Raw genomic sequence first — 13,629 nt, 5'->3', positions numbered from 1 at the left:
ATTCCGAATATATCAAATTTATGGGGTTATACAATACAATACACTTCAGCTGTCACATATTTATTCCGATTATTACTCTCACAGTCTGCAACAGTGTAATTCTTCGAAAACTGTGTAAAAACAAGGACCAACACATTACCGCTGACAGCCAGACGATACGAAAAAGCATTCACACAGTAACAGTCTTAGTTATATGTATCGGTGTTACACATATTGTTTCAACCCTGCCGATGTCATTACATGTTATTAATTATTATTACGCCATTGGGTTGACTGAGTTTTGGGCTGCCTTTGTGACTCTGATAATGCAAAATGTAGTTTTCCTTAACAGTGGAATTAATTGTGTATTATACTGTTTCATAGGCGAAGAATTTCGACAGGACTTCATTAAACTATGTACAAAATGCGCTGTATGTTATAAATATAAAGACAGAAAGAACGGTGCATGTGTTTAGCGGAGAAGGTAAATCAAAACACATTTTATGTGTCAAAAAGGATTCGATATTGACTCTTTCATAGAAGTAACATTTTATGTGTCAAAAGGATTCCATAATTACGCTCTAATTCTAATAACACTTTATGTCAAAAAGGATTATCATTTGATGATATTATGGTATTTTCATGCATCAAGGAGGATTCGATCTTGAAACACTAATTGAAATAATATTTAATGTGCCAAAAGGATTCGATATTGAACCTCTAATTCTAATAACATTTTATGTGTCAAAAAGGATTCGATTTTGACATTCTATTTGCAGTACCATTTTATGTGTCATACATTATTTTACATTGACGTTCTAATTGAAAAAACATTTTATGTGTCAAAAGAATTCGATATTGACGTTCTTATTGAAATACCATTTTATGTGACGGAAGAACTCAATATTGACACTATAACTGTAATAACATTAATCTTTTTATGTGTCAAACAGGATTCAATATTAAAGCTTAAATTGTAATAACTTAGTGATACGATTAGACTGCACATAGTAACACCTGACCTAGTTTATTCTGTAAACATGATTATACTGTAAATAGTTGATTCTGTTGAGTTCTATACATATATACTGAAGGAAGAGCAGGTAATGAAGCTGAAAACTGATAAAATGAACATGAATTTCATCTAACTTTTAAACCTGATTAAACTGTAATTCTTTTAGTCCTTTTTGTTTTCTTTTTAGTCCTTTATAGATCAGGTAACGAACTTGAAAACTGATAAGATGAACATGAATTCAATCTAACTTTTTCAGAAATGTTTTGCCGTACAAGTGTTCTTTTTATTTCAGCTCTGCGTTTTCTCATAGAGTACAGTGTGATAATATATAGCCACGATTCCATTAATTCTAAATATCGAAGAAGTGAAGTCAGTCGTTTGTTTATAGGAACAGTAGAAAGCATCAAATTTTAAATGTAAACTTTCACACCATTCTTGGTAGTATAAATGAATTCATCTCAATTTCATGTTAAGTGTATTTTGTGAAGGCACTATTTTTATATAGGTCATGGAAAGTGTTTGCAAAACACTCTTTTAGGCTATAACACACTAAATAATTGTTGTTCTTTATTCTATATAAAATTGACCTATTTCCAATGGCCGCTGCACACATCAGGACCCATTTTAATTGTCTGTAACCTACATTTTCTTGAAGAATAGTGTCAGTGCTAAATAAAAATCAAAAGAAAAGTCGGGGTCATGTTTGATGCAAGAAAAATAATTTCAGTCAAACACACAAACTGCAAAATCAGCTAAAAAATGAGACCCCAAAACTGAGGACTATTTGTATCCGCCATTATGCCATTTTTTTACTACCATTTTTTTCGCGCCATTTTTCTATTTAGTGTCTGTATGCCTTTAGGTACAAAAACAACATTTCGACACGAAATAAAGCGTCTAAGATACTTGTACGATGATCAAGACAAGCAAACTCCGACACAGTTTTTACTTCCCCTTATCGGTACAGTACCAGTTACTTCTCTTATATGTTGCACGTAATTTGTTCAGTAGCATCGACAATTCGGCTTTTCTTTTCTTTTTTTCTAATTCTGGTATTTGTAAGATAAACATTTTATATTAAACTGTGTCAAAAAAAGACTTTTTACTTTGACCTTCTCTGTACATAAACCAGTTTAATGTCCAATGACTGAAACTTGCTTCGACGAGAATTTCTATGCTTGCTTTTAAAGACATGTAGAAATATATTTTTATATACATGTTTCAAAGTTTGACGGGACACTGGTCCTATCATTTTGTTTTTTGAATTTTTTAAATTTTGACCATGTTTTTTTTTTCCAGCAAGATGTTAAGCTTATAATGCAAAACTCTACATAAGGTTACGGTCATATCACAAACACTGTATAATCTGGTAAATCATTTCTAAAATAAAAGCCAAATATTTCAACCGCCATGTCTCTTATACGTCATATTTTACATCACGAGAACAGGAACATTTCGCTTTTCAACGAATTTCGAATCCCATTTTTTGTGTAGATAACTCATTTTTAGCACACTCGGCCATCACAAGCCCTCCCCCCCCCCCCCCCCCCCCCCCCCCACCCCCAAATTAATAAAAAAAAACTTCCCAGGGCAACAACCTCTGAAAGGCAATTTCAGTATTCACAATTAGCTGCTCGAGCGCAAGTGCTTTCAGTAATAATAATTTTGTTTTCTTCTAAATCAGGATTTATTTCAGTTTTGAGTGTCATTTACAACGCGCAACAAGTCTGTTAATCATCCAGTTTCCACAGTTGATATTAAACGCCTTTGACAAGTTATATAACAGATACATGTACGCAACGCGGAGTACTGAATGTATTTATAGAACAGTTGTCGAAAAGCAACATAGAAAAACGTTAAGAAATCATCCAAAGTAGACGTTATTGCACCATCCTGTGCCTAAATGATGAAAATATAGATTGTTAAAGGCATGTACTTAACTTGATCTCTTCAGAATTGATAAAAAATTTATATTTGTAATCATAGTATGTGTATGCTGGGAAAAAGCAATATACCAAACGTCAGATAGTTTGAAGTTGTGGAAATATTCAACATTGTAGAAATATGGATGTCGAAGATATAAATATGATTGGATTTTTTACACTGAGCGTTATTTTAGTTTTTGGAATTCCAGGAAATATCGTATCATTTGTTGTTTGGACAAGGGGAGATAATTGTAGCAAATCATCCAGTGCAACATATTTCAAGCTATTGGCTGTGTGCGATTTGCTAGTTCTTTTAGTTCCAGGAACGGATTACTTCGTTTTCTTGTTTCCAAAGAATGGTATGGACCTTCGCCTCGTAAATAATTTCTTTTGCAAGATTTTAACTTTTGCAACTGTCTACTGTCGTGATATATCGTTGGGTGTGACGATTGCACTGACAGTCGAGAGGGCGCTAACTGTTTGCTTGCCTGTCAGGTCATACATTGCCAACGTCAGAAAACGCGCACACGTGATCTTCATAATTATAACATCAGTGTCGTTTATCTTAAACGTTCCATATATTGTTTTAGAGGAGATCATCGAAAAGAAACAGGTTGAAAACAATTCTTTGGCCAACTCGTCAAAGGTAAAAACTGTGAGCGAATGTACATACCTAAGAGATCCCGAATATGTCGACTATATAGAGTTATACAATACAATACACTTCAGCTGTCATGTGATTACACCGATTATCGTCCTTACCTTCTGCAACAGTCTAATTCTTCGTAAACTGTGTAAAGACAAAGACCAAAATTTTCCAGCTGGCTACCAGACTATAAGGAAAAGTATCCACACTGTGACAGTGTTAGTTGTATGCATAGGGGTTATTCATATTTTTTCAACATTACCTATGTCCTTACATGTTATCTCTCATTATTACGAATTCAACCTTTCCGTTTTTTGGCACGCCTTTGTAAATTCAATTGTGCAGAATTTACTTTTCCTGAATAGTGGAATTAATTGTGTACTATATTGCTTTATTGGCGGAGAATTTCGACAGGACTTTATTAAACTATGTAAAAATTGTAGTGTATGTCGTAAACATACAAATAGTGGTTCTGTTTAGAGGCACAGCAGGACAATTCGTTGTAAAAAAGGAAACAGCTTTCTTGTCAATAAATGAGCCGCGCCATGAGAAAACCAACATAGTGGCTTTGCAACCACCATGGATCCAGACCAGCCTGCGCATCCGCGCAGTCTGGTCAGGATCCATGTTGTTCGCTAACGGTTTCTCAAATTGCAATAGGCTTTGAAAGCGAACAGCATGGATCCTGACCAGACTGCGCGGATGCGCAGGCTGGTCTGGATCAATGCTGGTCGCAAAGCCACTATGTTGGTTTTCCCATGGCACGGCTCAAATGACGTTTTGTTGATGCCATAAAACGTTTTACAGGAATTGACCATTAAAGTTTACCATTCATGAAAATGGTGATGTCATTTTTTGGTTATTTTTTAATTATGAGTGCAAGATACAGTCACTTTTTTATAAAATGTGACAAAGTGAGTCGGTTTTTACGATAAATTTCACATTGATTCTTGAAAGCAATAAATTATGTTTGATTCATACTTGTGTTGCTGTTAGTGATAGAAAAAGTTTATCAGACAGTTTCAGCATTTTTATATCTCAAACGTGGCCGCTCGATTAACCAAGAAGGTAGAGGGTAGTCCTACATGAATAGAAAGACCGCGAGTTCGAATTCCGGCCGAGGCGAACACTTTAATCAATGATTTGACAGAAACATTGTGAACGAAATAATTCTTTTTGGTCTAATTCTCTAATAAATACCAAAGAACTGAGACAAGTCACCAAGGAATACATTTGTTACATAACTGAAGTACTGTTGATAAACGGCGTTAAACCAAACACAAATCAACTGACAAAATTTATTTATTGCAAAACTATTTGCCATCCTACAACAAGCTAAAAACAAATATGTGCTTTAATCTTAAACCGAAATTAAACTGTACATTTATGCACTTTTTTCATGTATAAAATGTGTTGTTTGAGGAAATTCGGTAGTTGACCTGACCTGATACACAGCCAACATTTTGATTAATATCTAGTCACAGTCTCTTGGACACACTGCCAAGCAACTCATCTGGCAAACGAGAATAATTATGTTCTCAAACACTAGGTATGCATGCATCCATTGTGTTACACAAACACCACAGGAGCTTGACATTAGCTTCATATATATAAGGACCATGTAGAAAAACTGAAAGTGTACGCAATACAAAAGAAAAGAGAAATTCAGTTTCTGAACAAGCGAGGTATTGACCAAACATGTGCGCACATAACAAGTGTCCGTAAGACAGCCAATGCTCGACTATTTGAAATACTGTCCCAGAAGCAGGAAAATATTACCAAATATTTAAAATATCAAAAGAGTTTTAAGTTCAAAAGGGGACATAATTTGACCAAAGTGCAGGTCAAAGTTATGAGACTTGATGCTATCAACTAGTTTTATAACCCTAAAGGCACATGAGAAGCTTCAACTTAATATCTGCATTTGTTCTGCAGATAGTACTTGCACGAAAAACTTTAACCAGAATTTTCTAAGTCCAAAAGGGGACATAATTTGCCCAAAATACATGTCAGAGTTAAGGGACTTAATCCAGTGAGGTTGGTAACTGATCTAGTAAAAAGAAAAAATAAGTTTCAAATCTATATGCCTTTTAGTAATAGCTGTATGTACTTGCACGCACAACTTTAACCAGGATTTTCTAAGTTCAAAAGGGGGCATAATTTGGCCAAAATGCAGGTTAGTGTTATAGGACTTGATGCTATCAACTAGTTTTATAACCCCGAAGACACATGTGAAGTTTCAATTCAATATCTGCATTAGTTTTGGAGATAGTAACTTGCATATAAAACTTTAACCAGGATTTTCTAAGTCCAAAAGGGGCATAATTTGCTCAAAATACATGTCAGAGTTATGGAACTTGACCCAGTGAGGTTGGTAATTGACCTAGAAAAAGAAAAAATAACTTTCAAAGCTATATGCCTTTAAAAAATAGCTGTATGTACTTGCATGCAAAACTTTAACCAAGGCGTGACGCCGACGCCGACGCCGACGCCGACACCAGGGTGAGTAGAATAGCTAGACTATTCTTCGAATAGTTAAAAAATATGGACGTGAAGCCGTGAAAGGATTGTAACAGTTTATGTATATAGAATGTTTTAAAAAGACTACCTTCAATCTCGAATCGTAAAATAAATTGAACGTGATCTTTAACTTATCAATCATAATTGAGCCGCGCCATGAGAAAACCAAGATAGTGGGTTTGCGACCAGCATGGATCCAGACCAGTCTGCGCATCCGCGCAGTCTGGTCAGGATTCATGCTGTTCGCTAACAGTTCCTCTAATTGCAATAGACTCTGAAAGCGAACAGCATGCGCCGGCTGGTCTGGATCCATGCTGGTCGCAAACCCACTATGTTGGTTTTCTCATGGCGCGGCTCAATTATCTTGAGATTACATATCGCCCTCCTCAAATACGAAAGCTAAATAATAGTGAACGTCAAGTCCCTGTGGTGTTACATTTATGTAACAAGTTGTTGTGTCTCTGCCAGATAGTGAAAAGCTTATTGTCACTGAAACAAAGAATAGATAATGTCACGTGCACTATTAACATAACATCATAAATAACTCTGGTTTTATGACATGCGCATACACAATGCCACATATTTTTCCAATGAGGTTTGCAAAAACTCAAAGACTGTGGAAAATGAAATTTTTAAGTATATGAGATACAGTAATTGAATCTAAAGCAAACTATTCATACCGTCGTCATCTTCATAAATCACTGTAAATCGTTTCCATCCCCAGTAGTTGATGAGATCAGCATATGCCTGACTTAGCCTGTTGTAGTCCGGATAAACGCTGATTGAAAAATAGTCATGAGAATCCCGTGCATCCCACTGAGCGTTTAAGTGCGGAATTTCAAACGAGTTACAGATGGATTGCACATGCGCACGAGGGATTTTGGTAATTGGTCCAAACACTGCAGCAATACCTTCTTTCATCTGACGACATACTGAAATAAAAGAAATTTTTAATGGTCAACTTTAAGATAAAAACAGAATAGCAGTTTCATCAAATGGCTATTAATAAAGTTTTTTCTGCATAATTGCAAAGACTGATACAAACTTTCTTCCTCGATATTTTGATATGTTGCAGCATTGTATAAACAAGATATACTGCAACATCTGACTAGGTTTCACAAGTAATTTCAAAAGGCGTACAATTTCTGGAGTCCTTCTACACAGGATGTGCCAAAATTGAGAGGAAACACTCATATCAGATCAGACAAAAATTATCTTGCCATTGCGAATTTTCATCAGTTAAAAAACATCGAGGTTAATTTGCGAAACACCGTCAAAATTGCATAACTATCATCAAAGCCTAGATATCTATGTTTTCCTTCATGATGCTGTTAACACAAAATAAATCATTCAAAAAGAACTTTGTTCTGTCAGCATATAATCATAATCAGTTCAGTACAGGTGCTTTTCAAATGCAATGTGCACATGTAATTTTTGTATTATTGTTAACGTCAATGCCATCTTAAAAATGGATTAAATTTTAAATATTCTGAGAACCGTTCGTTCCAAATTTCAACCTATGCTTAAACTCTGAGGATGTCTAAAATGACATCGACAATGCATAGATATTTTCTATTAAAAAAACTTGTTTGTCAATTTACCAAACATTTTAAGTTTCTTTAATATTTTTATATTATAAGACTTTCCTTATTTACGTGAAAACAGACGGACATTTACAAACGCGTTTGTGAAACGCACATTCGCACATTTATATATATAATCATATAAGCTTTGTCCGAAATGGTTAAACTTCTGTTGCCCGAACGTATGACCATCTCACACCCAATAAAATTGTCAAGTTGCCATGGAAACATTAACACAGACAGCTTCTAATCCATCGAAAATAATGGCGGATGGTGAAATGAACTGAAACATTCAAGTAGCGCTTAGTTCATAAATAAAGTCAATGTGTTTATGCCTCGTTATTTTTTTCTACTTTTTTACAACTAATGAGAAATACATTAGCCATACCACTTAGCTTAAAGTATCTTTTTCGCACTGTACGTATGAACATTAAGAGCCTACGTATTTTTCCAATCATCATGTTGAGTGGTCCACATTTTTTTTCAAGTTTCCGCAAAGTTGTACTTATATATAGCTTTGAAAGCCGTCTTTCATTTATAATAAAGAAAAGGAGTATACACATAATATATATATGATTTCTATGACATAAAAAAGATCTCATTTAAGGGGCAAATTTGTCTTTTATCATAAAAAATAATTATTATTGAACCAACCTTAAGCACATCCCCTTTCAATAAAGTATCATGTCATATTATAATGAGCAATAAATATATAACAACAACATTATTATAAATTATCATGAAATTTGCAAAGTAGTTTTGCACAACAAAGCACGCTTTTAAAATTGACAATACGTTGGGTTTTTTTTTTTTGGTCTGTTAGTATTATAGTCAATTGTTAATATTATGATATTGCATTACTGCTAAAATTATAAATGCTCTGGTAAAAATATTGCATAAAAATAAATTGATTTATCAAAGGTCAGCAAACAAGTCAAAGAAATAATGAATGCATGCGGTGAAAAAAAAAACACTTTTTTTAAAACAGTTATGTAATTATATAACTATATGATTCAAATTGTGTTTAATTCAGTAACTTTACATGGTCGTATTATGTCAACCTGTTATGCTATAAACTGAAATTTACGGTATTCACGGTCTCATTAAAGCTACTGTGGTAGCAAAGTTAAAAAGTATATTCTTCGAAGTTTTTTCTTTCTTTTTTTTTTTTTTTAAGAAAACAATAACAAAAAGACACTGAAATAAAATTGAATATTCGTCATAAAGCACATAGTTTACCTAAGTAAAAAGCGTTCAGATACATGTATTAAAGATATTTCAAAGCAAAATATCAAAATAAATCTAAATCATGCAAGAGCGGAATGAAGCATCGAGAAGTTGGCACTGACATCGAAGATCGAAAATCGAAATTAAATTTCTAGCCAGCTTTAAATTTCGAGACAGCTCGAAGATCGAAATTCAACATTGAATATCAATTTCGTGCTAGCTTTTAACTTCTAGCCAGCTCGAAGATCGAAATTCAACACAGAATTTCGAGCTGAAATTGAATTTCGAGCCAGCTCGAAGATCGAAATTCAGATTTTCTAAAACTTGAATATCGAGCTGGGGTTGAATTTCGAGCCAGCTCGAAGATCGAAATTCAGATTTAAAGAAAAAGTTGAATTTTAAGCTAGGGTTGAATTTCGAGCCAGCTAGAAGATCGAAATTCAGATTTTCTAAAACTTGAATATCGAGCTGGGGTTGAATTTCGAGCCAGCTCGAAGATCGAAATTCAGATTTAAAGAAAAAGTTGAATTTCGAGCTAGGGTTGAATTTCGAGCCAGCTCGAAGATCGAAATTCAGATTTAAAGAAAAAGTTGAATTTCGTGCTAGGGTTGAATTTCGAGCCAGCTCGAAGATCGAAATTCAAATTATCAAAAAGTTGAATTTCGAGCTGGGGTTGAATTTCGAGCCAGCTCGAAGATCGAAATTCAAATTATCAAAAAGTTGAATTTCGAGCTGGGGTTGAATTTCGAGCCAGCTCGAAGATCGAAATTCAAATTATCAAAAAGTTGAATTTCGAGCTGAGGTCGAATTTCGAGCCAGCTCGAAGATCGAAATTCAGATTTTGAAAAAGTTGAATTCGAGCTGGGGTTGAATTTCGAGCCAGCTCGAAGATCGAAATTCAGATTTTGAAAAAGTTGAATTTCGAGCCAGCTCGAAGATCGAAATTCAGATTTTGAAAAAGTTGAATTTCGAGCTGGGGTTGAATTTCGAGCCAGCTCGAAGATCGAAATTCAGATTTTGAAAAAGTTGAATTTCGAGCTGGGGTTGAATTTCGAGCCAGCTCGAAGATCGAAATTCAGATTTTGAAAAAGTTGAATTTCGAGCTGGGGCTGAATTTCGAGCCAGCTCGAAGATCGAAATTCAGATTTTGAAAAAGTTGAATTTCGAGCTGGGGTTGAATTTTGAGCCAGCTCGAAGATCGAAATTCAAATTATCAAAAAGTTGAATTTCGAACTGGGGGTGAATTTCGAGCCAGCTCGAAGATCGAAATTCAGATTTTGGAAAAGTTGAATTTCGAGCTGGGGTTGAATTTCGAGCCAGCTCGAAGATCGAAATTCAGATTTTCTAAAACTTGAATATCGAGCTGGGGTTGAATTTCGAGCCAGTTCGAAGATCGAAATTCAGATTTAAAGAAAAAGTTGAATTTCGAGCTAGGGTTGAATTTCGAGCCAGCTCGAAGATCGAAATTCAGATTTTGAAAAAAATGAATTTCGAGCTGGGGTTAAATTTCGAGCCAGCTCGAAGATCGAAATTCAGATTTTGGAAAAGTTGAATTTCGAGCTGGGGTTGAATTTCGAGCAAGCTCGAAGATCGAAATTCAAATTATCAAAAAGTTGAATTTCGAGCTGGGGTTGAATTTCGAGCCAGCTCGAAGGTCGAAATTCAAATTATCAAAAAGTTGAATTTCGAGCTGGGGTTGAATTTCGAGCCAGCTCGAAGATCGAAATTCAGATTTTGAAAAAGTTGAATTTCGAGCTGGGCTTGAATTTCGAGACAGCTCGAAGATCGAAATTCAGATTTTGAAAAAGTTGAATTTCGAGCTGGGGTTGAATTTCGAGCCAGCTCGAAGATCGAAATTCAAATTATCAAAAAGTTGAATTTCGAGCTGGGGTTGAATTTCGAGCCAGCTCGAAGATCGAAATTCAGATTAAGAAAAAAGTTGAATTTCGAGCTGGGGTTGAATTTCGAGTCAGCTCGAAGATCGAAATTCAGATTTTGAAAAAAGTTGAATTTAGAGCTGGGGTTGAATTTCGAGCCAGCTCGAAGATCGAAATTCAAATTATCAAAAAGTTGAATTTCGAGCTGGGGTTGAATTTCGAGCCAGCTCGAAGATCGAAATTCAGATTCTGAAAAAGTTGAATTTCGAGCTGGGGTTGAATTTCGAGCCAGCTCGAAGATCGAAATTCAGATTTTGAAAAAGTTGAATTTCGAGCTTGGGTTGAATTTCGAGCCAGCTCGAAGATCGAAATTCAAATTATCAAAAAGTTTAATTTCGAGCTGGGGTTGAATTTCGAGCCAGCTCGAAGATCGAAATTCAGATTTTTTCAAAAAGTTGAATTTCGAGCTGGGGTTGAATTTCGAGCCAGCTAGAAGATCGATATTCAGATTTTTTCAAAAAGTTGAATTTCGAGCTGGGGTTGAATTTCGACCCAGCTCAAAGATCGAAATTCAAATTTTCCAAATGTTGAATTTCGAGTTGGGATTGAATTTCGAGCCAGCTCGAAGATCGAAATTCAGATTTTGAAAATGTTGAATTTCGAGCTGGGGTTAAATTTCGAGCCAGCTCGAAGATCGAAATTCAAATTATAAAAAAGTTGAATTTCGAGCTGGGGTTGAATTTCGAGCCAGCTCGAAGATCGAAATTCAGATTTTGAAAATTCTGAATTTCGATCTTCGAGCTGGCTCGAAATTCAACCCCAGCTCGAAATTCAACTTTTACAAAATCTGAATTTCGATCTTCGAGCTGGCCCGAAATTCAACCCCAGCTCGAAATTCAACTTTTTTCAAAATCTGAATTTCGATCTTCGAGCTGGCTCGAAATTCAACCCTAGCTCGAAATTCAACTTTTACAAATCTGAATTTCGATCTTCGAGATGGCTCGAAATTCAACCCCAGCTCGAAATTCAACTTTTTCAAAATCTGAATTTCGATCTTCGAGCTGGCTAGAAATTCAACCCCAGCTCGAAATTCAACTTTTTTCAAAATCTGAATTTCGATCTTCGAGCTGGCTCGAAATTCAACCCCAGCTCGAAATTCAAATTTTACAAAATCTGAATTTCGATCTTCGAGCTGGCTCGAAATTCAACCCCAGCTCGAAATTCAACTTTTACAAAATCTGAATTTCGATCTTCGAGCTGGCTCGAAATTCAACCCCAGCTCGAAATTTAACTTTTTTCAAAATCTGAATTTCGATCTTCGAGCTGGCTCGAAATTAAACCCGAGCTCGAAATTCAACTTTTACAAAATCTGAATTTCGATCTTCGAGCTGGCTCGAAATTCAACCCCAGCTCGAAATTCAACTTTTACAAAATCTGAATTTCGATCTTCGAGCTGGCTCGAAATTCAACCCCAGCTCGAAATTCAACTTTTTTCAAAATCTGAATTTCGATCTTCGAGCTGGCTCGAAATTTAACCGAACTCGAAATTTAACTTTTTCAAAATCTGAATTTCGATCTTCGAGCTGACTCGAAATTCAACCCCAGCTCGAAATTCAACTTTTTGATCATTTGAATTTCGATCTTCGAGCTGGCTCGAAATTCAACCCCAGCTCAAAATTCAACTTTTTGATAATTTGAATTTCGATCTTCGAGCTGGCTCGAAATTCAACCGCATCTCGAAATTCAACTTTTTCAAAATCTGAATTTCGATCTTCGAGCTGGCTCGAAATTCAACCCTAGCTCGAAATTCAACTTTTTCTTTAAATCTGAATTTCGATCTTCGAGCTGGCTCGAAATTCATCCCCAGCTCGATATTCAAGTTTTAGAAAATCTGAATTTCGATCTTCGAGCTGGCTCGAAATTCAACCCCAGCTCGAAATTCAACTTTTTTCAAAATCTGAATTTCGATCTTCGAGCTGGCTCGAAATTCAACCCCAGCTCGAAATTCAACTTTTTCAAAATCTGAATTTCGATCTTCGAGCTGGCTCGAAATTCAACCCCAGCTCGAAATTCAACTTTTTTCAAAATCTGAATTTCGATCTTCGAGCTGGCTCGAAATTCAACCCAGTTCGAAATTTAACTTTTTCAAAATCTGAATTTCGATCTTCGAGCTGGCTCGAAATTCAACCTCAGCTCGAAATTCAAATTTTTGATAATTTGAATTTCGATCTTCGAGCTGGCTCGAAATTCAACCCCAGCTCGAAATTCAACTTTTTTTTAAATCTGAATTTCGATCTTCGAGCTGGCTCGAAATTCAACCCTAGCTCGAAATTCAACTTTTTCTTTAAATCTGAATTTCGATCTTCGAGCTGGCTCGAAATTCAACCCAAGCTCGATATTCAAGTTTTAGAAAGTCTGAATTTTGATCTTCGAGCTGGCTCGAAATTCAATTTCAGCTCGAAATTCTGTGTAGCTGCTGGCTAGAAGTTAAAAGCTAGCACGAAATTGATATTCAATGTTGAATTTCGATCTTCGAGCTGGCTCGAAATTTAAAGCTGGCTAGAAATTTAATTTCGATTTTCGATCTTCGATGTCAGTGCCATCTTCTCGATGCTGCGGAATGAAGCATATAAAATCAGACAGAAGGACAGATATATATACAAACAAACATACAGACAGATATAAAGAATAGCATGATTTTGCCATTGCCATGTAATTTTATAGTATACCTTTATCTGAATTCGCTCCTCAACAACAAACAAATAGTTTTGATGTAATCATAAGAAAATCAGTATCTGATATAAATACTCGGCTACCTTCTCCTATTTATGTTTTATAAAGCTGAATGTGCCATCAA

General features: G+C 35.4%; 1 protein-coding gene across 1 annotated transcript in view; it reads right to left on the bottom strand.

The window, feature by feature from the left end:
• The window catches only part of LOC123551387 (glutamate receptor ionotropic, kainate 2-like), a 129,942-nt gene that overhangs the window by 26,319 nt on the left and 89,994 nt on the right, over window positions 1-13,629 (bottom strand). The window contains exon 3 of the mRNA XM_053542113.1: window positions 6,766-7,017. Within this exon, the coding sequence (XP_053398088.1) occupies window positions 6,766-7,017 (252 nt within the window). The remainder of the gene's footprint in view (window positions 1-6,765; window positions 7,018-13,629) is intronic.

This window comes from Mercenaria mercenaria, chromosome 4 (genome assembly GCF_021730395.1).
Source record: "Mercenaria mercenaria strain notata chromosome 4, MADL_Memer_1, whole genome shotgun sequence".
NCBI classification, from domain to species: domain Eukaryota; kingdom Metazoa; phylum Mollusca; class Bivalvia; order Venerida; family Veneridae; genus Mercenaria; species Mercenaria mercenaria.
Note: the sequence above shows the minus strand (reverse complement) of the source record. Positions and strands in the feature narration are given on the sequence as shown.